Below are 23273 nucleotides of genomic sequence, written 5' to 3'. Positions count from 1 at the left end.
ATCGACTCTCTCTCCAGCAGCAGGATCGATTACTCAGGCCTGAGTGCGGTGGAGAATGGAAGTGAGCGCACGCGATGTCGCTGTTTAAAGCCGCTTTTATAAATCTGTGAAGTTAGAGAGGAGAGATTTGTGGCTTCTGCGGTGTTTGAAGCGCGTGTCTGCGGCTGGATGCGCGCGGGGTTCCGGGTTACAGGGCAGATGCTGGGCAGATGAGCGGCAGCAGCAGCAGCAGCAGCAGCAGCAGGACTCACAATAACAGGCGGCCTTTCTGCAGAAGGTACAGAAGCTGGAAGGAGCGACAATAAAACGCGCTGTGTGTGTGTGTGTGTGTGTGTGTGTGTGTGTGTGTGTGTGTGTGTGTGTGTGTGTGTGTGTGTGTGTGTGTGTGTGTGTGTTAGTTACATGGAGATGTTTAGGGCGGTGTAAGTGTGTGTATCATTGAGATGTTTAGGGTGGTGTGTGTGTGTGTGTATGTCTATGTGTGTGTGTGTGTGTTACATTGAGATGTTTAGGGCGGTGTGTGTGTTACATTGAGATGTTTAGGGCGGTGTGTGTGTGTTAGTTACATGGAAATGTTTAGGGCGGTGTGTGTGTTAGTTACATGGAAATGTTTAGGGCGGTGTGTGTGTGTGTATATGTTACATGGAGATGTTTAGGGTGGTGTGTGTGTGTGTGTGTGTGTGTTAGTTACATGGAGATGTTCAGGGTGGTGTGTGTGTGTGTGTGTGTGTGTGTTAGTTACATGGAGATGTTCAGGGTGGTGTGTGTGTGTGTGTGTGTTAGTTACATGGAGATGTTCAGGGTGGTGTGTGTGTGTGTGTGTGTGTGTGTGTGTGTGTGTGTGTGTTAGTTACATGGAGATGTTCAGGGTGGTGTGTGTGTGTGTGTGTGTGTGTGTGTGTGTTAGTTACATGGAGATGTTCAGGGTGGTGTGTGTGTGTGTGTGTGTGTGTGTGTTAGTTACATGGAGATGTTTAGGGTGGTGTGTGTGTGTGTGTGTTAGTTACATGGAGATGTTTAGGGCTGTGTGTGTGTGTGTGTGTGTGTGTGTTACATGGAGATGTTTAGGGTGGTGTGTGTGTGTGTGAGTGTGTGTTAGTTACATGAAAATGTTTAGGGCTGTGTGTGTGTTTTACATTGAGATGTTTAGGGCTGTGTGTGTGTTACATGGAGATGTTTAGGGCGGTGTGTGTGTGTGTGTGTGTGTGTTACATGGAGATGTTTAGGGCGGTGTGTGTGTGTGTGTTACATGGAGATGTTTAGGGTGCTGTTTGTGTGTGTTTTGGTGGCTTTAAAGCTGGCTTTGTCTGCAGTGTGTGATCAAACCTTTTGTGTGTGTGTGTTTTCCTTTATCATCTATAAGGTTTAATTAGAGGACGTTGCTGTCTGATACGGTGTCGGTGTCAGTGTTGCTCCCTGTTGGAGATATAGTGCACTACATTTCAAGGGCTTTACTGACATAATTGTAAAGAACACTGCTGTCTAATGATTGGCGTGTGTGTGTGTGTGTGTGTGTGTGTGTGTGTGTGTGTGTATCCCACAGCCCTGTGCTCCAGCATGTAGACGCCTCCTCCTGTAGTCTTCGCCAATGAAAATGGAGGAGACGGCCCTGTCCGGCATGGACAACAGCAAAATGGAGGTGTGTGTGTTACACCCACTTGTTTTGCTCACATAAGAGTGTGTGATGTTGCAGTGGTACATTTCATAGTGCACACACTCGAACGCCGGAGAGCTTACACACCTGCAGACTCTGATTATTCACCTGCGGCTCTGATTATTCCATCATAAAGAGAGCTGTAAGAGTTAACGTTACATTATACCAGTATAGATAACGACACTTTGCCTGCGATGTAATTTAATACGGACACTAAACTACTTCTTAGCAACGATTCGATTCCGTATGTTGACGTGTTTCCTTTTGAAACGAGAAGTCAGCGTGATATCATGGTAAAGGGATTGAATGACGCAACACTGTATAGCGTTCGAGACATGCCACACCCCCACTGAATCTAAACAAACACGACACTAGCTTAGTACTGAACTAGCTAAATATAATAATATTTGAACTAGCTAAGTAATAATTAACGAGATTTTTTTTTCTGACTGATGGAGAAGTCCTGATGGTCTAGAAAAAGGATGAAACGGCGACGTTTCTGGCGTTGAACAACCCCAGGTTAGTCAAAACCTTCTCTGAAAAGTCACACAAGTGGTTACGTGGCTTTTCGGAGGAGTGTATTACCAATTTGGGGCTCCCACACCACCCATTTATTCTCTACTAAGCGATGACTGGAAAACGAAAACACACCAACACTAACAAACCATTGCTAACGAGCTGCAACTGTAGAGCTAGACACGCCCCTGGGGGCGGGACATACGTGTTCTCAAGAGAATTTGATTGGATGACACGAGGTTGTGCGTAGTTATGAATCATTATTGTTTGTTGGAGAATAAATGGTTGGCGTTTGTGCGAGTTCACGGTGGTATGACGGAATAAACCTTCTACTCGGATGCGGAAGATGTCTCCTGATGATGACTCCATGGCTTCTCGTCGTCCAGGATATCGTCCTGGTTACCGTCGACGGGCGTGGCCGAGAAATCTCTCGTTAAAGTCTTGACTGTTCTCATGTCAAGTTTGTTTAGATTGGAAGGGGGGGTGTGGCATATCTCAAACGCTATTGGTTGTTTAAGCACTTCAGCACACCATCACTCTGACTTCCTGACATCACACATCTACCAGACTTTTCCTCCTCCTGTTATTGAAACGCGTTTCAGTGGTTATGACGAACTGTACAATGCTGTGTGTGTTACCGCAGGGCATTGCTCAGGAGATCCTCTCCGATCTGGTGGAGGACGCATGTCTGGGGCTTTGCTTCGAAGTTCACCGGGCCGTCAAGCAAGGCTACTTCTTCCTGGACGACACGGACCAGGAGAGCATGAAGGACTTCGGTACTGGCCGATAAATCGATAAATAAATCTGTAAAAGTGATAGATAGAAGAAAATTCCTAAGTCATTCTGGAATAATTAAAAGACGTGCAGTAGAAAGAGAGAAATAAAGAGTGAAAATTACTACAAAACGTTTCTCAGTAGGTTCTTACTACTCGAGAAGCCAGCAATGCCAACATTTACGATTTAGCCGTAGTATGTACGACGTTTTACCCGTTGCTATGACGATACGGGAAACAGATGAAAACTACGCTTTTTATCCTATGGTGCATGTGGTGCGACGTTTCTTCAGTTCCCCACTCACCCAACGGTTTTGCCGTATCCTGTCATATACGACCTCTCGTTAAATACGTATAGAGACATTACGAAAGTAGCAGAGATCGTTAATGCCTTTGGTGAATGTATGTAGCTAGTACAGCTAGATTTGTGTCGCTAATCTAAGAATGAAGCTAGTATGAATGCTAGCATGTAAAGTAAAACGTGTTTAAGTAGTTAGCTCTGGGTTATACATAAAAAATAAAAAAATTTAAAAAACGCCAGACAGGCCACGCCGACATGTAGTGTTAATAGCTACATGCCTACAGGAGACAAACTACAAGTGCGTTGAATTACTTACTAGTGCGAATGCAGGCTTCTTGACTTTAAGTGAGTTTGGATCGCTAAATTACGCTGAATAACGTAATTATTAACTAGCGTTCCCACCTTTTTTTTTGCGTTTTATTTCCTTTGTGACAGAAATCGTGGACCAGCCCGGAGTGGACATCTTCGGCCAGGTGTATAACCAGTGGAAGAATAAGGAGTGTGTGTGTCCCAACTGCAGCCGGAGCATCGCCGCCTCGCGCTTCGCCCCTCACCTGGAGAAGTGCCTGGGCATGGGTCGCAACAGCAGCCGCATCGCCAACCGCAGGTGCCCCGACACGCCGCAGGAGGCGCTTATTGAACAGAATGGGTGGTTTTGTTTGTTTGTTTGTTTGTTTGTTTGTTTGGCACACTAGCTAGCTTCGTTTGGGATGCGGCAGCAGCAGCAGCTACATCATCAATCTCAGGACAGAATCTTCTAGATATAAAAGCCTAAAAGGATTTCCGGTAAACGAGTATAGGATTTTTAATAAAGCCTAATCACAAATTTTTTGGAATTTATTTATTTTTTTTACGATTTTTGAAAAATTTTATTTATATTATATATTATTATTATATAATTTTTTATATATTTTTGTAATTTTTGTCGGATTTTCTAATTAGTTTAGTGCCACAGCATCAGCTACGTCATTGGCTACATTTACATGCACATCAAAGTTCGTTTAAGGTCTATATTCGGGTTGCAGCCGTATCCCGAATACGATGTTTATACGCATCCAGGCTTCGGAATATTCCTGTATACGTGGTTTGGTTGTTGTAAATATGCCTGAGTTGCTGTTCTTAAATACCTAGCCTACAACTACGCATCTGTTAGCACCCACAATTCCTTGCGGACGGAGCTGTGCATGTATCTCCTTTCAGTGGATTTTCTGAATAAGGTGTTTACATGCAACAAATTTTCGATTAAAACATGTATATTTCAGGGACGGAAATCGGAATTTGTGGAATCAGAATATCGTCTTAGTCTGAATCAGATTGCAATCGGATTGCGGCGTTTACATGCATGACTCAAAACTAATCATAATATCGCTAAATTCCGATTAATATTGGAATATTGATGTGCATGTAAATGTGAACACACAAGAGGATTTGATTATTCAACAGAAAAATTCATTCATTCATTTAATTTATTCAATTCCGAGATTAGTTTGGGTTGTATTGGGCTTTTGATGGAAATGAAAATTATCAACCTACAGAGGGCTGAATTCAAAGACACGCCGAAAATCAAAGTGAAAAAATGATGCAGCAGGCTAGTCCATTTTGCTGAAATTTCATTGCAGCAACTCAAAATGGTACTCGGTAGTTTGTATGGCCCCCACGTGCTGGTACGCATGCCTGACAACGTCGGGGCATGCTCCTAATGAGACGACGGATGGCGTCCTGGGGTATTTCCTCCCAGATCTGGACCAGTGCATCACTGAGCTCCTGGACAGTCTGAGATGCAACCTGGCAGCGTCGAATGGACCGAAACGATAATGTCCCAGAGGTGTTCTATTGGATTTAGGTCAGGCAAGAATGGGGGCCATTCAATGGTATCAATTCCTTCATCCTCCAGGAACTGCCTGCATACTCTCGCTACCTGAGGCTGGGCATTGTTGTGCACCAGGAGGAACCCAGGACCCACTGCACCAGCGTAGGGTCTGACAATGGGTCCAAGGATTTCATCCCGATACCTAATGGCCGTCAGGGTGCCATTGCCTAGCCTGTAGAGGTCTCTGTGCGTCCCTCCATGGATATGCTTCCTCAGACCATCACTGACCCACCACCAAACCGGTCATACTGAACGATGTTACAGGCAGCATAACGTTTTCCACGGCTTCTCCAGACCCTTTCACGTCTGTCACATGTGCTCAGGGTGAACCTGCTCTCATCTGTGAAAAGCACAGGGCGCCAGTGGCAGACCTGCCAATTCTGGTGTTGAATGGCAAATGCCAAACGAGCTCCACGGTGCCGGGCAGTGAGCACAGGGCCCACTAGAGGACGTCGGGCCCTCAGGCCACCCTCATGAAGTCTGTTTCTGATTGTTTGGTCAGAGACATTCACACCAGTGGCCTGCTGGAGGCCATTTTGTAGGGCTCTGGCACTGCTCATCTTGTTCCTCCTTGCACAAAGGAGCAGATACCGGTCCTGCTGATGGGTTAAGGACCTTCTACGGCCCTGTCCAGCTCTCCTAGAGTAACTGCCTGTCTCCTGGAATCTCCTCCATGCTCTTGAGACTGTGCTGGGAGACACAGCAAACCTTCTGGCAATGGCATGTATTGATGTGCCATCCTGGAGGAGTTGGACTGCCTGTGCAACCTCTGTAGGGTCCAGGTATCGCCTCATGCTACCAGTAGTGACACTGACCCTAGCCAAGTGCAAAAGATGAGTAGGGAAAAAAATGTCAGTGGCCTCCATTCCTGTTTTGGGGGTCGTCTCATTGTTGCCCATCTAGTGCACCTGTTGTTAATTTCATTAACACCAAAGCAGCTGAAATTGATTAACAACCCCCTCTGCTACTTAACTGACCAGATCAATATCCCAGGAGTTTAATTGACTTGATGCTATACTCTGATTAAACAGTGTTCCTTTAATTTTTTTGAGCAGTGTGTGTGTGTGTGTGTGTGTGTGTGTGTGTGTGTGTGTGTGTGTGTGTGTGTGTATATATGTAGTGTGTGTGTGTGTGTGTGTGTGTGTGTGTGTATAATAAAAAATTAGTATAGAATTTTTTAGAGAGATATCAAAGATTCTTATTATGTTTCTTATTTTGTATTTATTTCTTTATTTTTTAATATCAGAATCTAATCACATTAATCTAAAATTAGTGTGTGACAAAATCAGCATTGGTTACAATTTGTAACATTATTTATTAGTGTTTTTTTTTTGTTTGTTTTTTTTTTGTTTGTTTTTTTTTTGTTTGTTTTTTTTTTTTTGTTTCTCCAGTTTTGGCTGGTTTAGATTGCATCGCATTTCACACCTCAGGTCAGAATGTGTTCCCAAAAAAATAATTTAAAAAATAGCAATTAGTATATGGCAATTAATTGTAAAAATTGAAATAATAGAATTTTTTGTAGTTTTTTATGTAGACTGGTGACCTTTTCTAACCTGCGGTCAGAACTATATAAATCTGCCATTTTTTCCCCTCAAACCCTTTTTTTTTTTTTAACTATCGACCAATCAGGTTGCAAGTTGTGGGGGGGGTTGAGAGAAACAAATACAGAGGGCAAACATGCTGGTGAGAAATGAGGAGATTTACAATGTGTAATTACAAATAAAGTGTGTTGTGCCCCCTAGTGGCAGAGCAGAAAAACGTCTTTCGTCTGCAGATTGCGAGTTCGAATCACGTTGATGGCCAGGAGACAAGGGAATAAAACTCGGCTGTGTACTCTGGGTGGGAGGGGCTTACTCTTATCTCCTGTTATCCCTGCTATCAGAAAATTAACAAACAGAATCTGACGGTTTTCCTGACTAGCTTCCCCGCTGTGTAATTCTGCTGGAGTGAGTGATCTGAACGTCACTGGAGCTGAACACTACCATTGATTTTCTTTTCCTGAAACGGACTGTGAGTGATTAGCAGGACAGCTTGCTGGCTAGAGGCAGCGATACTGAGGCACGTTTCTCACATCTCCTCTCCTCTCCTCCTCCATTCAGGATAGCCAGCGGCAACAACACCAACAAATCCGAGAGCGATCAGGAGGACAACGACGACGTTAACGACAACGACTGGTCCTATGGCGCAGAAAAGAAAGGTGAGTGTAGCGTTATTAGCTTGTTTGTTGAATCATAAATAATGTACTGTAGCATAGAACAAAACCCAAGTTTACAGTGTTAGACCAGCTTTCTAGGTCAAGATAACGTTTTTTTTTTTTTTTTTTTTTTTAGCTCTTTATTGACAATCCCTTAGCCAGCTAGCTATATTTAATGACTAGCTAGCATTTTATTTAGCGTATTTATCATTGTATTTGCTAGCTAGCTTTGCGTACAATTTCCCAATGTTTCACAGTGCTCCTGAAGAAAGAAGGGTTTAACGTTTCCTTTAAATGAAATGAATCCTTTCGGAAATTAGTTTAAAATGTTTGGATTTGGGCGTATTTGTGTTTGACGAAACGATCTAGAGTTTTGTTTCCCCTAAAACTCTTATTTTGCATTGCAGCCAAGAAGAGAAAGGCAGATAAGGTATTTGTACGTTCTTTCAAACCTCCTGCTCTATCGGTAAGTTTTCTTTTTGCGGTCACGCCCATAATTTCTCGAACTGTAGACGAGATTTTGGCTTTTCTAGCATCTTTTTTTTTTTTTTTTTTTTTCTTCTAGTGTAGCGTGTATGATGTCATCAATCGAGTCTATAGCATCCTTTTTAATATATTTCTCTTCATAGAAAATTGACAAAAAAAGGAATATTGCAAGTTGGTTTTTTTTCTTTCCTCCACAGAATCCAAATTCTCCGAGACGATCCAAATCACTAAAACACAAAAACAGTAAGTATCTGTAGCTTTACTGAACTCTAGCTACTGAAGACGGGCGACATGACGATATAGATATTGATATCGATATTGTGATGAATTACAACGAAGATTTCGTATTTTCGAACGAAATTTTATTTCGTAACACGAACATATTTTGTCTTATTAACTTGAGGTGAGGGAACGACACTCTATAGCTTCTATAACGTAAGTGAGAACAGGAACTAACTTGTTTCAAAGACGCGTCAATCTTTTAATAAATACAAAAAAAATACTTATTTAAATGTATATACTGTTTTTGGTTTTTTTTATAGCTGAGATTTTACTCAGAGGTGTTTAGCTCTTTGTGCTCGGACATTAGTTGTTTCTATGGAAACGCGTAACGTCTTTTAGGTAAAATGACGAACTACGATGTTAGTAACATCACGATTTAACTTTATTTACGTAAGTAAAGTATTTGGAAATATTTAGGAATGTAATTAGTCGCTTTTTTTTTTTTTTTTTTTTAAAGTTTTATTTGTTTGTAACGTGACATCACATGCTCTCGAGTCGTATGTTTCGGAAAATTCGGAATTCCCGAAGTTGAACACCGCTTTCTACACATCTAAAACTCATAATTATCGTAATTCTGACTAGATTTAAACACACTATTAGTAATATTTTTTCCAATTAAAAAATAAATATTAAGTAGTTTCTACATTCTGTCCAGCTATAGCTATATTCTATATTGGAAAAACTATTGTATTGGAAAAAAGTATTGGCTGTTTCTCTATAATAAAGTAAATAATATTTAGCGTTTAAATTTGTAGCATTGATCAGAGTAATAATTCAGAGTCAATTGAATCTATTTTATCTGTTTATTGGGATTTTCTTTAAAAGCCAAAGATCTGTCTTCGTCCTTCAGCTTCGCTGGATCCTAAGCAGCGCCCAGAGTGAAGTTGTTGCTAGGAGATGGGTTTCCACAGCAACGTCGTCAAGAGCTACCCACAATGCCATGTGGTTCACCATAAGGACGCAGCGAGGAACTAATCGGCGTCGATTCTCCATTCAGTTTACACAACTGTTGTCGTGTTTGTTTGTTTGTTTTTTTTTTCTTTTCTGGAATATTTGCACAATAAATCAGTGTCCTTGTGTCGATCGTGTAGCTGCGACCTTCAGCGGGACGTAAACGTGACGTTAACGATCAGCAGGAAGAGTTCAGGGAGGACGGAAGGACACCAGCAGGCAGAAGTAGCTGAACGAAGAGTTACTGATGTACTTTCGTTCCTACTCCTGCTGGAGAAGAGGCGCGATCAAAATCCATCGTAATGCTGCTTATTTCACTTTTTTGGGGGTTTAATCACATTTTTTTGTGCAGAACCAAGAAGACTGAACTCTATACATTGTGCTTGAACTATGAGCAATTATGATCATGTTATTCTCCCAGAAACTGGACTATTATGGACAATATCTGGCAACTTGAAACACATACATATTCCTCTTTCGAGAACGAATGAATGAATTCTCACGTTTCTCCAATTTTTTTTTCTTTTTTTTTTTCTTTTTCTTCATCTCTGTGTAATCGATGTTTACAGTGTAAAGGAATTATGTCTTGGCTGTGTTGTGACTGTACACATATTTGACTCGTTGGGGAAAATGCTGCTACACTGGCCATGAGCCACATGCTTACAGGCATGTCACACACCTAATAAACACGACTCAATACGCTCTGTGTGTGTGTGTGTGTGTGTGTGTGTGTGTGTGTGTGTGTGTTATGGCCGTTGGTGATGGTTCAGATGGACTCGGGTGTGAAAATGAGCTGAAATATTTTGAGCTACAGTGTTATTTTTCTGAGAAGTGTACTATAATTTTCATCTGGAATAGATAAAGTAGATCCAGTCCTAAAAAAAAAAAAAACTAATCACAGTTCGAAATCAGTGTGCCTGATTCAGCGTAACCATGACAACAGCCATTGGCTAAATAAGGGCAAGGAAGTGCCCTTTTTTTTTTTTCAGAGCGCTCGCAATGAAAACGCTCTTCCTATTTCACTTTCGAATAGTAAAAATGCTAAATTTAACTTTCATTAGCTGTCTAACGTTAGCTAATAACTCGGTTGCTAATTTAATCTCATTCAATTATGACTAATAAAACATAGAAAAAAAGTTTAATGCCAAACAAACTCGGTCACTCAACATTTCCATCTTTTCAGTGAGTCATTTGAATCATTTGATTCAATAAGAATCGACTCCTTTGGTTCCAAAATGTCCATGATGCTCCTGCTTTGTCATATCATCATCATCATCATCATCATCAAAACATAGAAGAGTGCTTACACACTTTGTAGAGATGACAGCACACAAAGTCTTAAAATGTTTAAATGACCTAAAAAAAAAAAAAAGAAATGCAGTCAATGGAACCGTAGGGAGCGATTCTTTCCCTACCGATGTTAGCGTGAACAGAGATCAGTGGAATAAAGACACTTGGGTATAATAGTACAAGTCAAAATTTCACCATGTGAAGGGTTTTCCCAATGCAACACACATTTATTCACTCCTTTCCATAAAATGTTGATCTCAGATGGGAAATACACTTTCATTGGGCACCGTCTGCACATACACCATGACACTGTGAGTTACACCATGGGTTACTATAGGTTTTACCAACTGTTATATATGATGTAGTACTATACATAAAAATTTAAATATATTTTTTTAAACTATTAAATTATAATTATTCAAATCTGACAACTGTCAAGGACATCTCCTGATTTTGGTGCGCTGGGGGTTCGAATCCCATCTCTGCCCTTTGTGCATGGAGCTTGCATGTTCTCCCTGTGCCTTGGGGGTTTCCTCTGGTTACTCTGGTTTCCTCCCTCAATCCAAAGACATGTTGTAGGCTGATTGGCATTTCTAAATTGTCTGTAGTGAGTGAATGGGTGTGTGTGTGTGTGTGTGCGTGTGTGTGTGTGCGATTGTCCCCTGCCTTGTACCCCATGTCCCCTGGGATAGGCTCCAAGCTCCCCGTGAGCCTGTGTTAATACTATTAATAATAGACTAATTAACAATAGTATATTCCTTAATAAAAAAAAAAAAGTGTATTACACTTTTTAGCCTGCAGCTTATATTAAGCTTGTGGCTTTTGAATTGTGTTTTGAATGACTCATAGTCTTTCTCCACATCATTGCATCATTTTTAGCTCCAACCAATAAAAGGGGAGCACTGTTTGGGTCGCAATAATAAAAAAAATACATATATATTTGTAGTATACAGTTTGTGTGTATGTATATATAGAACACAGCCATTGTTTCATTAAGAATCGATTCACGGAATCAAAAGATTCGAGTCACTTAAATGAATCATTAGTCCATCAGTTCGGGGAAGGATTATAGCCACGCCCACCCGCGCTCGCGCTCCGCTAGTGCGCCGCCATTGGTCGAAACTCTTAAAAACGGCTCTTACGAACCAACCATTGCGACAGAAAGCAGGGGGGAGGCGGTTTGACAAGACACTTCATGGAAAGAAGAGATGACACTCAGAGATCGCGGAGTGCTTTCGAAATCAGGAAAGTAGCTCGATTTTTGTAAATACTAGGGCGACTTCTGCTCTTCAGTCGTAGAGTTTTGCGAAAATGGCGTCCAGAGCGGCGTTCCCTGCTACCCCGGGCGCCCCGGTGATGAATCCCGGGATGAACTCTCCCGGCCACCCGCGGATGGCAGCGATGAATCCGGCCTACCGAGCAATGCCGAACCCGGCTAACCAGTATCCGGTAAACGCCTGTGTTCTCGCTTTATTATCCTACACTGGTTTTTTGTTTGTTTATTTTTGTTTGTTTTTGTGGGGCCTAATCTTTGTCATTAACGCCATTCTCCATTTTGTTCTTCAGCTTAGTGCTTTTGTTTAGGAAGTAGAGTTAGGATTGCTAAGCTAAATCGCTAACGCTACATATTGGTTAACTTAACAACACAAAAGTAATTAAACAGTAATATATTTCACAGCTCTGAATCCGTGCTGGTGATTTTCCGACGGTGGAGTCGGTGTGAAATACACAAACTGACTTTTTTTTTCACTCGCTTCTCTGCAAGTGTTCGCTCCAACTTCCGCATTTAAGAGGATTTAAGGCTGAGTCCCAAAGCGGCTCCGTGCTCCCTACACTAGTGCACTACATAACAGTGAACTGACGCGTCCTGCGCCCTTCCTAGTGCCCTACATGTCCAGGAAAGGAGCTGTTTGGAACACGGCCTCGTAATGTGGCACATTGGAGAACAATGCCTTGACTGAATAAGGCACATTACAGCAAAAGGATTTTTTTAAATTATTATTTTAAATGTATAAAGTGACATAAAGAATGAATTTTACATTGTTTTTGAGTTAATTAAAATTAAACCTCGTCCATGTGCTCCTTTTTTTTTTGGCATTGTGTCATAACCGTTGGGTCACGTGGTATATAAAAAAAAAAAAGGATCAAAACAACAGTCACAACAACAGCAGCAGCACTGGAGTCTAAATGGATTGAAATTCTCTATAAAGGAGTTATTTAGGGCAAAAATTCACATTTATGCATTTTTTTTTTAACTTCAAACGTAGTCAATATAATGGACAAGCCTAATTTAGCATTTTCAATTCTACACTGCTAATAAATAATAGGATCTAATGGCCACCAGTTAGCATCATGCAGAAATAATCAAAACATTCCCATAATGTGCTTTTTTTCATTTATACAAGATCCTTTTTTTTTTTAAATTTAGTTTTATTCTTAAGGCAAATTCACACCTGACATAACCTCATTCAGTTTCGATTAGACGTGGGCGATCTGGTTAAAAAAAAAAATAAAAATAAAAATTTTTTAAGTCCTCGATATGATATCGATTATTGTTCATGCCAGTTTTTAAGACACTTTTTGACTTTTTGCCTTCCAAGTAAATTAGCCAAGAACTGGTTCCACCTTAGGAGCAATTTCCAAACAACTGAAGGTCCCATGAGCATCAATACAAACAATTACATGCAAATATATAAAAAAAAAAAACACCTTGTGACCACAAATTAATTCCCATGGATGAACAAACTTTGGTCCAAAAATTTCAGCTCAATCCCTGAGACAACAATAAAGGAACTGGTACAGGAGTTGGAGGCATCAGCAGTACCTCAAGACTTTAAGCAGAAAGTTAAAATATGGTTTCAGCAGGACAATAATCCTAAGCATACATCCAAAGCTGTAACAATATTTGCTAAAGACAACAAAATGAAAGTAAGAGAAAGAATAACAGGACTGCTTTGGCTAAACTAGACCCTTTCTGACAGGTTTCCCAGAAATGTACACAAGTCTTTCTAAAATGAGAACAATTAAGCATGAGTAGAATATTTTAAAATGTGTAGATCACCTGTGCTAATGTCTTCAGTGTTTAAATGTGGAGTAAAAAAAAAATTTGGACTCTCTTTCAGTGTATAACTGAGGAATGGTGGTGTTAAGAAAACAGTTGTTGTTATGAAGATGGATTATTTTTAAAAAAAAGTCACCAGAATCCTTCACGTTCATCCGTTTGGACGTGTATTAGATCCCTGGCCAGGTTAAAATGACACTGCATCAGTGATCCGTGTGTCGTTTTCTCACGAGGAGTGCCTTTTCAGACATGTGTTTGTGCTGTTTCTGGCTGCGCGTGCTCTCGGGCTCTCAGCACACACTCTTTGTGGTGATTTCCCGACGGTTAAACAGGTTTGTTGTGTTTCCTCGACCTGCCAGGCAGTCTTGCCTCTGCATGTCGGGCGTGCAGCCGTCGTTTTTGCCGCCGTGTCCGTTGTGTAAAATCCGAGTCGGTTCCACGTGACTGGCTTTGAATATTTTTAGGCGCCAAGTCCTCCGTGTTGTCAGCCATGTTTAAGGTTGCCTCAAAAATGTGTGAAACGAGCGTGTGTGCGCGTGTGTGGGGTAACAAGGTCACCGGAGTGCGCACTTAGTTTTGCATTTTTTCTTTTGTCATCGCTTACTACAGACATTCCTTCTCCCGATCTATCCATTATATAATATCTTACAACAGAAATGGTTGTGTATTTCGCAGATCCACTATCTGCACTTACACTTTCCCTTTGTTTGCCATAAGCCGTGGATGCGGATCCAATTCAGATTATTTGCCTTAAAACAAGATCGGAGCGGCCTGGACTGTTTTTACACCATCCCAAAAAAATGCTACTCGTGCACCTGCTTTTTCTGATCCGTAACCTCGTTCCGAAAACTAGTCTAACATGGTGTAAAAACCACAAACCTGGCAACCATGGTGCTGTGTCACCAAACAAACCGAGGAGGAAACACAGGCTACGAGCAGAAACTGCCTTACTCTTGTTTGTTATTGGTTTGTTTGCAAAGTGGACAATAGAGTAACATAGAGTAAAGTGAGACTCATAAAACAACTTCCTATACACTCTGCCTTGTGTTTAAAATCAAAATCTACAGAGATGTCATGATTGCGTAACACGTAGCTACATAGCAAAGTGTTTGTACGATATGATAACGTGGGGAAACAAAGTAAACACAAATACACGGTTGTTTACTATCCCACTGTCTCATGTCGTGTTTGTAGGTGAACAGTTTTGAGGGGTTGTAAGTGGAGGGGGCGTGGATGGGAGGGGGTGTGGTTGGAAAGGGGCGTGGCTGAGAGGGGGCGGGGCGTGGTTGTCAGCAGATGTCCGATGTCTTCAATCTGACTTATTCTGTTAATTATTAAACATTAAACTCCACAAAGCTGTAAAAGTAAATTCACTTCCTCGTAACTGATAACGGAACGCCGGAGTACTAGCCAGTAGCTCGTGCGGAAACGCAGCCGAGACGCGTCCGGCGTGAATTCGGGGTTTGAAAGGTCTGAGACTACTGCTGCTCATTGGTAGCTTCTTGCTAAATTATTTTAAACGACAGAACATCAAGATGCTAGAAGTATATCTTGAAGTGCATAGTCTTTACACATGTTCATGGTGTATGTGTGTGTGTGTGTGTGTGTGTGTGTGTGTGTACGCAGCATCCCGGCGTCCCTCCTGTCCGTAACATGCCCATGGGCGGAATGGGTTCCATGGGGTCTCCGATGTCCGGGCCGTCGTACGGTGGCACCATGACCGTTCGGCCCGGCATGCCCCAAACCGCGATGGACCCGGCGCGCAAGAGACTCCTGCAGCAGCAGCAGCAACAGCAGCAGCAGCAGCATGCGGGGGGGATGATGGGACATCGGAGAGGGTGAGTACCAGCAGCATGCTGATCAACATTCAGACTCGTAGTACAGTAAGAAATAATACTTTAGCAGCATAAGAGAAATAAAACACTTCAGGACATGCTGTTACAGGAAAGTAATCAACCTCGGGGTGGTAACAGTGTCTCTGCTTCATCACACCACCACATCGTGTCTTTATTCGTTGCATGTTGTATATCAAATGTCTTCGCTCCTCACGTGATATGATATTTTTGTTTTGTCTTGTGGTTTTAGGCTGAAACGACGCAAAATGGCCGACAAAGTTCTACCCCAGAGGGTGAGTTTTAGCTGTTGGCCTGTATCGAGTGTGCGTTTGTGTGTGTGTGTGTGTGCGTGCGAGTGTGTGTGCGCACGTGCGCAGCTTTGTCAGCTGGTGTTTTAAGTGTTTTTGGTGTGACGTGTGATGCAGATCCGGGATCTGGTTCCTGAGTCTCAGGCGTACATGGACCTTCTGGCGTTTGAGAGGAAGCTGGACCAGACCATCGCTCGCAAGCGCATGGAGATCCAGGAGGCCATCAAGAAGCCCATCACGGTAACATGAACAAGCAGTGTGTGTGTCTGAGTGTGTGTGTTTGATGATGAACATGACGACATTAATGTTTGAACAGTGAGCCGTGTCTCATTTTTGTCTCATTTTTGTCTCTGAAGCAAAAGCGTAAGCTGAGGATCTACATCTCAAACACCTGCACACCTGCCAAACCTGAGGGGGAGGAGTCGGAGAAAGTGGCATCATGGGAGCTCAGAGTGGAGGGCAAACTCCTGGAGGATGTAAGTTACAGAACTGTTGCTATAGAAACGATAATGTATTAGAACGAGCGCGTTAATATACTGTTCTAATTAGCGGTTAATGCTAATTAGATTAACTGTTCTAATTAGCGGTTAATGCTACGTGTAAGTTTAGTGTAATTGTAGTTGTTCCGAGAGTTTTATAAGTAATTTAACATCACGTCTGAGGTAAATGTTGACGTTCTGGATACTTCTGTTTTGTTTTTACGGTCATTTTGTGTTTCCGTTGTTCTGAGCCAGCTTTCTAAATCGTTATCTTCAGTCATTAGTTGATGCTAAAAGTAATCACAGTGTAATTTTAGTTATTCTGAGTGTTTTATTAGTAATTTAACATCATATCTGAGGTAAATGTTGACGTTCTGGATACTTCTGTATCGTTTTCACGGTCACTGTGTCTTTCCTTTGTTATTTGCCAGCTTTCTAAATCATTATTCTCTATCAGCTAGCTTGTGCTCAGTATACATATACCCCTGTTGCCTAGCAACAGTGTTTTCGTGATTTTAACCACGCGATTGGTGAGTGTGTTGTTCCCATGTTTAAATGTAGGTAAAAGTTTATCTAACCCCAGTGAGATGAGCTAGTTAGCTAATTTAGCTAGCTAGCTCGTCCTTTGCTACAAAAAAAAGCTTAATTGTGCTTTTTTTTTCTCCTGAAACAGCGAAATGTTTTTGATAATATTATGAAGAACGGTAAAAGGTGAGGTAACTGTTGCAGGCAGAATGATCCTTTCAGAATGCTCGCTGTGTGAGAGTCAAGTCACCGCGGAGCATCGCGATCCAAATATAGCAGTGAAATGTCAAACAAGGGCTTGTAACGTCTCAGAGCTGTTCTTCATCTCTCACCGTGCCCTCAGCCAACTCTCAGAACCAGATGTGCTGTGGAAATTTCCCAAGACGACTACGCCCCGGCTCGAAGGCCACAGGGGTTGACAAGGGTTAAAAACGAAAGAATTTAAACTTTGTGTGAAACACGTGGGCATGAAGTGATCACACACACACACACACACACACACACACACACACACACACACAGACACCTGAAGAAAAAAATAAAGAAAGTGCTTTACTGTTTTTTTCTCTGTCTCTCTCTCTCTCTCTCTCTCTCTGTGTATGTGTCTCTCTCTGTCCCTCTCTGCCTTTGTGTCTCACTGTGTGGTTCTCTGTCTGTATCTCTCTCTCTCTCCCTCTCTCTCTCTCTCTCTCTCTCTCTCTCTCTCTCTGCTTTCTGCTTCAGTGGTTAAGGAGGCATGAGTGAGTGGTGAAAGCTAAAAGGAGGGAAATAGTTGCGCAAGTGCTGGAAGGGGTCTGTGTGTGTGTGTGTGTGTGTGTGTGTGTGTGTGTGTGTGTGTGTGTGTGTGTGTGTGTGTGTGTGGGCCTAAACAATGCAACATCAGTCCACAGTGTGCTAACCGAGAGCATAACAACTAACATCTCTCTCTCTCTCTATCTATCTCTCCATCCGTAGCCCGGGAAACAGAAGAGAAAGTTTTCCTCCTTCTTCAAAAGCCTGGTCATTGAGCTGGATAAGGAGCTTTATGGTCCAGACAACCACCTGGTGGAGGTAAAGCCGTTCAGACAGGGCAAGACCCTAAACACACAGTTACCACTGCAGTGATGGACACACACATTAAAATATTCAAACACACACTTGAAAAAAAAAGATGAAAATAAATCTGGTGCCACTGTGTCACGGCTCACAGGGTGAACTGTTGCGACGCGGCGAGTTTGTGTTAAATACAGGGGAGAAAATGTTCGCTTAATGGCGGCGTGCGAACCAAACACTGCCGAGGGTGCCAATACTTTAATCTTTATGAAAATGCAGAGATTAGCTGTTAGCATACAGTGTTAAAATACTACGAATAAACACAGAGTTGAACAGGTCTTTGTAAAATCAAGTTAAATATCAGGGACAAAATACTGAAGATATATATTCAATACAATATATATAAATATAAACAATATTGCTGTGGGTAAATAAATATTTTTAAAAGCGTTACTTTAAATAGATATTTAAAGAAAAAACTGTGTAAATAAATATTTAAAAGTATTGCTGTTGGTAAATAAATCTACAGAAACATTACTGCAGGTGAGTAAATATTATTTAAAAATTAAATATTTTATATTAATATATAAAATATTTTATTTATAAATATTATAAATATTTTTTGTAGGTAAATAAATATGAAAAAACATGATTGTAGCTAATAAATATACAAATATTGTACTGTGGTCAAGTAATAAAACAGATTACTGATAATTTAATAAAAAAAAAATATATATATATATATATATATATATATATATATATATATATATATATATATATATATATATATATATATATATATATAAAAATTAAATAATTAATATAAAATAACAAATTAATCATTAAAACTGCGGTTAAATAAATAATCAAAATATTATTGCAGGTAAATAATTATTTAAAAATATATAACTGTAGGTAAGTGCATGTAAATAATGTTATATTAAGGGATAAAATTGTGATGTTGCCTCCTCGAGACAGCCGATAAAGAGATTAGAGAAGTGGTGTATCGTCACACTGCTAATTGCGGAAACAGGAAATAAACAGAAATGTGGAAATATGAGGAGATAACAAGAAGCTCATCAGGGAAGTGAGTTGTTTAAACGTGTTCCTGTTTGGGTCGACAGTGGCACAGGATGCCCACCACTCAGGAGACGGACGGCTTTCAGGTGAAGCGGCCGGGAGACGTGAGTGTGAAGTGCACGCTGCTGCTCATGCTGGACCACCAGGTAACAACACACGCGTGGCGCCAATACTTTTTACAAGCATCAGGGCAGTTATCGCGCTAACGTAACACGTTAACGCCGATTTCTCCCTCTGTGTTTCCCGCTCGAAGCCGCCGCAGTACAAACTGGACCCTCGGTTAGCGCGTCTCCTGGGCGTTCACACTCAGACCCGAGCCAGCATCATGCAGGCGCTCTGGCTCTACATCAAGAACAACAAGCTGCAGGACTGCCACGAGAAAGAGTACATCAACTGCAACCGCTACTTCAGACAGGTACCTGTAGCGTAAGTAGCGAGTGACTAGCGGTTAGCGTCTGACTAACACGCCGGTGTCTCGTTTCAGATCTTCGCCTGCCCCAGAATGAGGTTCTCCGAGATCCCCATGAAGCTGGCGGGACTCCTGCAGCACCCCGACCCCATCGTCATCAACCACGTCATCAGGTGTGTATGCGTGCCGCTTTTACCTTTTACACATGCCACACCTCGGAGAGTCACAGCAAAACAAAAAGCGTTTCTCGCGTCTCCGTTTATGGACAGCGTGGACCCGAACGACCAGAAGAAGACGGCGTGCTTCGACATCGACGTAGAAGTGGACGATCCGCTGAAGAGCCAGATGAGCAGCTTCCTGTCCTCCACCACCAACCAGCAGGAAATCGCAGCCCTGGAGATGAAGGTGTGTGTGTGAGCTGGTTAACCAGTCGTTATCGTGGTGATCATGTGATCGGAGCCCAGTTTCCTCACAAAGAAGTTTTTTTTTTTTTTTTTTTTTAATTCGTACTTGTTGCTCATCAGATCCATGAGACCATCGAGTCAATAAACCAGCTGAAAACGCAGCGGGACTTCATGCTGAGCTTCAGCAACAACCCTCAGGACTTCATCCAGGACTGGCTCAAGTCTCAGAGCCGAGACCTCAAGGTACCCACAATCCCCTTCTAAACCACAGCGGCGGAATGTTGAGTTAATTTAATTTACATCACAGCGCGGCTGAATTCTCAAATCTGATTTTAATAAATATTACAATATTAATGCTATAGCTGAGCTTAATACAATAAATAATATATTAATAATATTAAATAAAAAAATGTTTTTAGCTATAGATTGAGAACAAGCATAAATGACTATTAATGTAAAAAAATGCATTGAATTTAAATTACTAAAAAGATTTGAATATTTGTGTTTTTATAAATTTAAAAATACGTATGTATATTTACATTCTGCCGCATATTGAACACGGGATCTTAAACATTCCCACGTCCCATGAATCATTTTTCCGGATATCACACAGGAACGACTGGGAAGAATATATTAAAGGAATAGTTTGAAATATTAAAAGAGATGGTTTAAAATAAAATGCACTTAATTTGAATGTTAAAGGGGCATCCATCTTGGACATCTTCTTCTTCTTCTTCTTCCCTGTTAGTGATTGCTCTCCTAAGCCCCGTCTCGGAGGAGTGTGGAAGTATTGTAGCAGAAAGCTGGAAGTGATGAAAAATTAGCCTCAGAGCTCTAGTGCAAAAGCAAAAAAAACAAATTTCAGACACTAAATATGACTTGGCTGAAGGAGTACATTTGTAATAATGTCGCTATGGCGATAATTACAGTCTCTTAGTGTTTGGCTGTAACCGTGGTGTTATGAGACGGTTCTGAATATGCGAAATGTCAAGCCAAGAGCTCCGAGTTACTCAGCCGCTGAGCTCGTGAGATCGGGACTGGTTTTCATTAAGAAGTCATTTGGTCCGACTCTGTGGCGCTGCTATGATGTGTGTGTGTGTGTGTGTGTGTGTGATTCAGCTGATGACGGACACTGCCGGGAACCCAGAGGAGGAGAGGAGGAGTGAGTTCTACCAGGCTCCCTGGATCCAGGAGGCCGTGGGCCGCTACATATTCTCCAAGGTACATGTTCTGACGTTGATAATTTCTTCCTGATGTAGCCATAGCTGCTAATTTACCCCTTAAACCTTAACAGGAATTGCACATCTTAGACATTTAAAAATAAGTGACTTTTTATGATCGTAAACTAATAAAGCGCAAATTTAAAATTAAAGACGCCGTCCGTAAAGTTTAAAAGGGAACCCGGACGTGTAATAATCATATTATTTCAGAGATACCTCAGAAAACCTGCGCTTCACAAAAGCACCATGCTGTGGAATGCACAGCTTTCTTAGTTTCAAGTGTCTGTTTAGATTTTTCCGGGCCAGATATTAATCCTTCCCTGTACTTCAGCTCCACCCCTTTTCCTTAAAAGGCAAGTCTGTTTCAGCAGAGGGTGTGAAAACTCCCAAACAGCTCCTTTAAACATTTTTTTAAATGTTTTCAATCAAACAGTTGACAAAAGTATGGTGTGAGAAACCGCAAAACGTAAACTCGTCTGTCCCGAAGACGTTCCCATTTCAGTGACTGTTACCAAGCGCTCACACTGGAGACTCCTTCCATAAATAAATAAACTTCTCTCTGGTGGTTCTCAGGTCCAGCAGAGGAGACAGGAGCTGGAGCAGGTACTCGGTATCCGCCTCACCTAAACCCCAGAGGAAACGTTTTGGATGGATGCGTCGAATTCGAGATGCTGCAAGTCTTCATATTATTATGCTTTTTTTTTTTTTTTGCTTAAGATTTGACGTGAGATTTCCTCAGGTCACAGATTTGTCGCGATTGTAATTTTGTTTCATGTATGAAAGCATTTTTTTTCTTTATTGTTCACATCCTAGTGTGTATTTGCCTTTTGTTTGGTATTGCATACCCAGTTTGGACCGTGTGTGTGTATGTGTGTGTGTGTGTGTGTGTGTGTGTGTGTGTGGGGTGGGGAACAAGTTTCGAACAAGTTTCTAAGCCATAACTGCCTTGTTTCTTATTTTTGCCAATGAGATAAAATGGAAGGTGGAGTTTTATACAGGTGTCTCTTATTTAGGAGACTTAACCCAAAAGGTAGTGTTTACTGTGTGTGTGTGTGTGTGTGTGTGTGTGTGTGTGTGTGTGTGTGTGTGTGTGTGTGTGTGTGTGTGTGTGTGTGTCTAGCATCACTGTGCCAGACATAACAGTGAGAGAACACAGACGTGTGTTTATAAACAGCAGGTAGGAGTGTAAGCCATTTTTAAGTGATGTAAGATGGCCTTAAATGTAAAGAGGAAGTCCGAGTCCTGTTCTCCGGACGTTGATCCAAGATCAGATGACGTTCCAGATTTACTAATCCTGATCATTCCAATCAGAGAGCTGGATTTTGCCTCCGAGCTCCCTCGTAAGAGCGCTAGGTAGATCGAGACTTGAACCTTGATCAGCGATTGGATAAAGAGAACGGTACTGAAACCTGGAGAGGACATTTAAAAGTTTTTTGGGTTTTTTTCCTTATGCACAATCTTTTAGTTTCAATGTGGTACTAAACCAGAGTCAGGAAATCCGCTACTTTGTTTGAGCTTTGTTTGCTATGTCAAGTTTGAAATTAATACAATTGTTCCCACATTTTGGTTCATTTTTGCTCGTCTAATAAAGTGTGCGTCTTCCGACAATGCTGTAGATGGCGGTGGAAATGCAGTGCCTCACCCACCGATGAACTTTTCCACATTACGTCGTGTTAAAACCTGGAAACGAAATGGACTTAATTAGGATTGTGTCATAAATCTACACAAAATAATCATAATATTGAAGGGGGGTGGGACCAAAATAGTTTGCATAATATTCTACGATAAAAATTGTTGCCCTTTGTTTGGATTCATCCTCTTGCCCTCAGCCATGACCCGTTTCGCCGTCCCTGCTCATGAAAAGCATCCCCACGACATGATGCTACCACCACCATGCTTCATGGTGTTCTCAGGGTGATGAGCAGTGTTGCATTTCCTCACAAAATTGTTCGAAGTATAGGATTTATATATATATTTTTTTAATAACCAAACCCTTGATACGTTTCCAGAACGTTGTCCTGGAGCTGTTTTGGCAGCTCCTTGGTCGTTATGATGCTGTATATTTATGTGAAAAACTCCAGAAACCGTATTTATATTTTCATAGGAGATCATAGGATATTTTAATTGCACACAAAGTTCCCCCATGACTCATTTAGGGGTTTTACAGCAAGCAAAAATTTTCACAACTTCACAAATCCATGACATATCATCCCAGATAAATCCATTTCAGTTCTACATAATGTGGAAAAGTTCAAAGGAGGCAGGGGGTGAAAACTTACGCACAGCACTGTGTATCTTACAAGCTAACGCTTTAATTAAAGACGTCCATCCATAGCGCAGACTTGAGCACTCCGTCTAAGCTGTATTCTCGTTCATATGAACCAAAGTGTGGAAATGATGAATGGAAGTTTATTAAGATTTACTGTTGTTTACGTTTAATACGCTTCTCCTGAGCAGGGTTGAGCTTACCAGCTTGTTGCCTTGGTAACAACAAGCGACGGCAGCGCTTCTCGCCAATATTAAAGCCATACTGCGTGTTTAGTTCAAGTGTATTTGCTCTGGTTTCAGCTTCTTACATTCCGTATATAAAAGTAGAAACG

The 23273-nt window shown here is 41.4% G+C and overlaps 2 protein-coding genes across 5 annotated transcripts; both read left to right on the top strand.

Moving 5' to 3' along the window:
* Nucleotides 1-9729, top strand: atxn7l3b (ataxin 7 like 3b). 4 transcript variants are annotated; one of them, XM_034309575.2, is made up of 8 exons: nt 1-277; nt 1544-1639; nt 2814-2946; nt 3680-3851; nt 7214-7311; nt 7716-7774; nt 7992-8037; nt 8927-9729. In XM_034309575.2, exons 2-8 carry the CDS (start codon nt 1589-1591, stop codon nt 8956-8958), a joined length of 591 nt encoding a protein of 196 aa, XP_034165466.1. In that variant the 5' UTR covers nt 1-277; nt 1544-1588; the 3' UTR covers nt 8959-9729. The 4 variants fall into 4 exon arrangements, with proteins under 4 accessions (XP_034165466.1, XP_034165465.1, XP_034165468.1 ...); XM_034309574.2 differs by having other exon boundaries at nt 8902-9729; XM_034309577.2 differs by having other exon boundaries at nt 7-277; nt 7716-7738.
* A 1722-nt stretch (nt 9730-11451) lies between these two features.
* On the top strand, nt 11452-23075 carry smarcd2 (SWI/SNF related, matrix associated, actin dependent regulator of chromatin, subfamily d, member 2). Its single transcript, XM_053238782.1, has 13 exons — nt 11452-11766; nt 15005-15216; nt 15464-15506; nt 15639-15761; nt 15878-15997; nt 17480-17575; nt 18685-18786; nt 18894-19055; nt 19125-19222; nt 19319-19454; nt 19574-19696; nt 20573-20674; nt 21247-23075. Exons 1-13 carry the CDS (start codon nt 11629-11631, stop codon nt 21298-21300), a joined length of 1509 nt encoding a protein of 502 aa, XP_053094757.1. The 5' UTR covers nt 11452-11628; the 3' UTR covers nt 21301-23075.
* Nucleotides 23076-23273: the final 198 nt, after the last annotated feature.

This window comes from Pangasianodon hypophthalmus, chromosome 12, assembly GCF_027358585.1.
Source record: "Pangasianodon hypophthalmus isolate fPanHyp1 chromosome 12, fPanHyp1.pri, whole genome shotgun sequence".
NCBI classification, from domain to species: Eukaryota; Metazoa; Chordata; class Actinopteri; order Siluriformes; family Pangasiidae; genus Pangasianodon; species Pangasianodon hypophthalmus.
Note: the sequence above shows the minus strand (reverse complement) of the source record. Positions and strands in the feature narration are given on the sequence as shown.

Excerpts from the sequence above, each read along its gene's own strand:
- atxn7l3b (XM_034309574.2), top strand. The coding sequence starts at position 1,589 with ATGAAAATGGAGGAGACGGCCCTGTCCGGCATGGACAACAGCAAAATG. Across the intron at positions 3,852-7,213 it reads AGCCGCATCGCCAACCGCAG|GATAGCCAGCGGCAACAACA; the intron begins GTGCCCCGACAC and ends TCCTCCATTCAG. Across the intron at positions 7,312-7,715 it reads CTATGGCGCAGAAAAGAAAG|CCAAGAAGAGAAAGGCAGAT; the intron begins GTGAGTGTAGCG and ends TTTGCATTGCAG.
- smarcd2 (XM_053238782.1), top strand. The coding sequence starts at position 11,629 with ATGGCGTCCAGAGCGGCGTTCCCTGCTACCCCGGGCGCCCCGGTGATG. Across the intron at positions 11,767-15,004 it reads ACCCGGCTAACCAGTATCCG|CATCCCGGCGTCCCTCCTGT; the intron begins GTAAACGCCTGT and ends GTGTGTACGCAG. Across the intron at positions 20,675-21,246 it reads GCCGCTACATATTCTCCAAG|GTCCAGCAGAGGAGACAGGA; the intron begins GTACATGTTCTG and ends GGTGGTTCTCAG.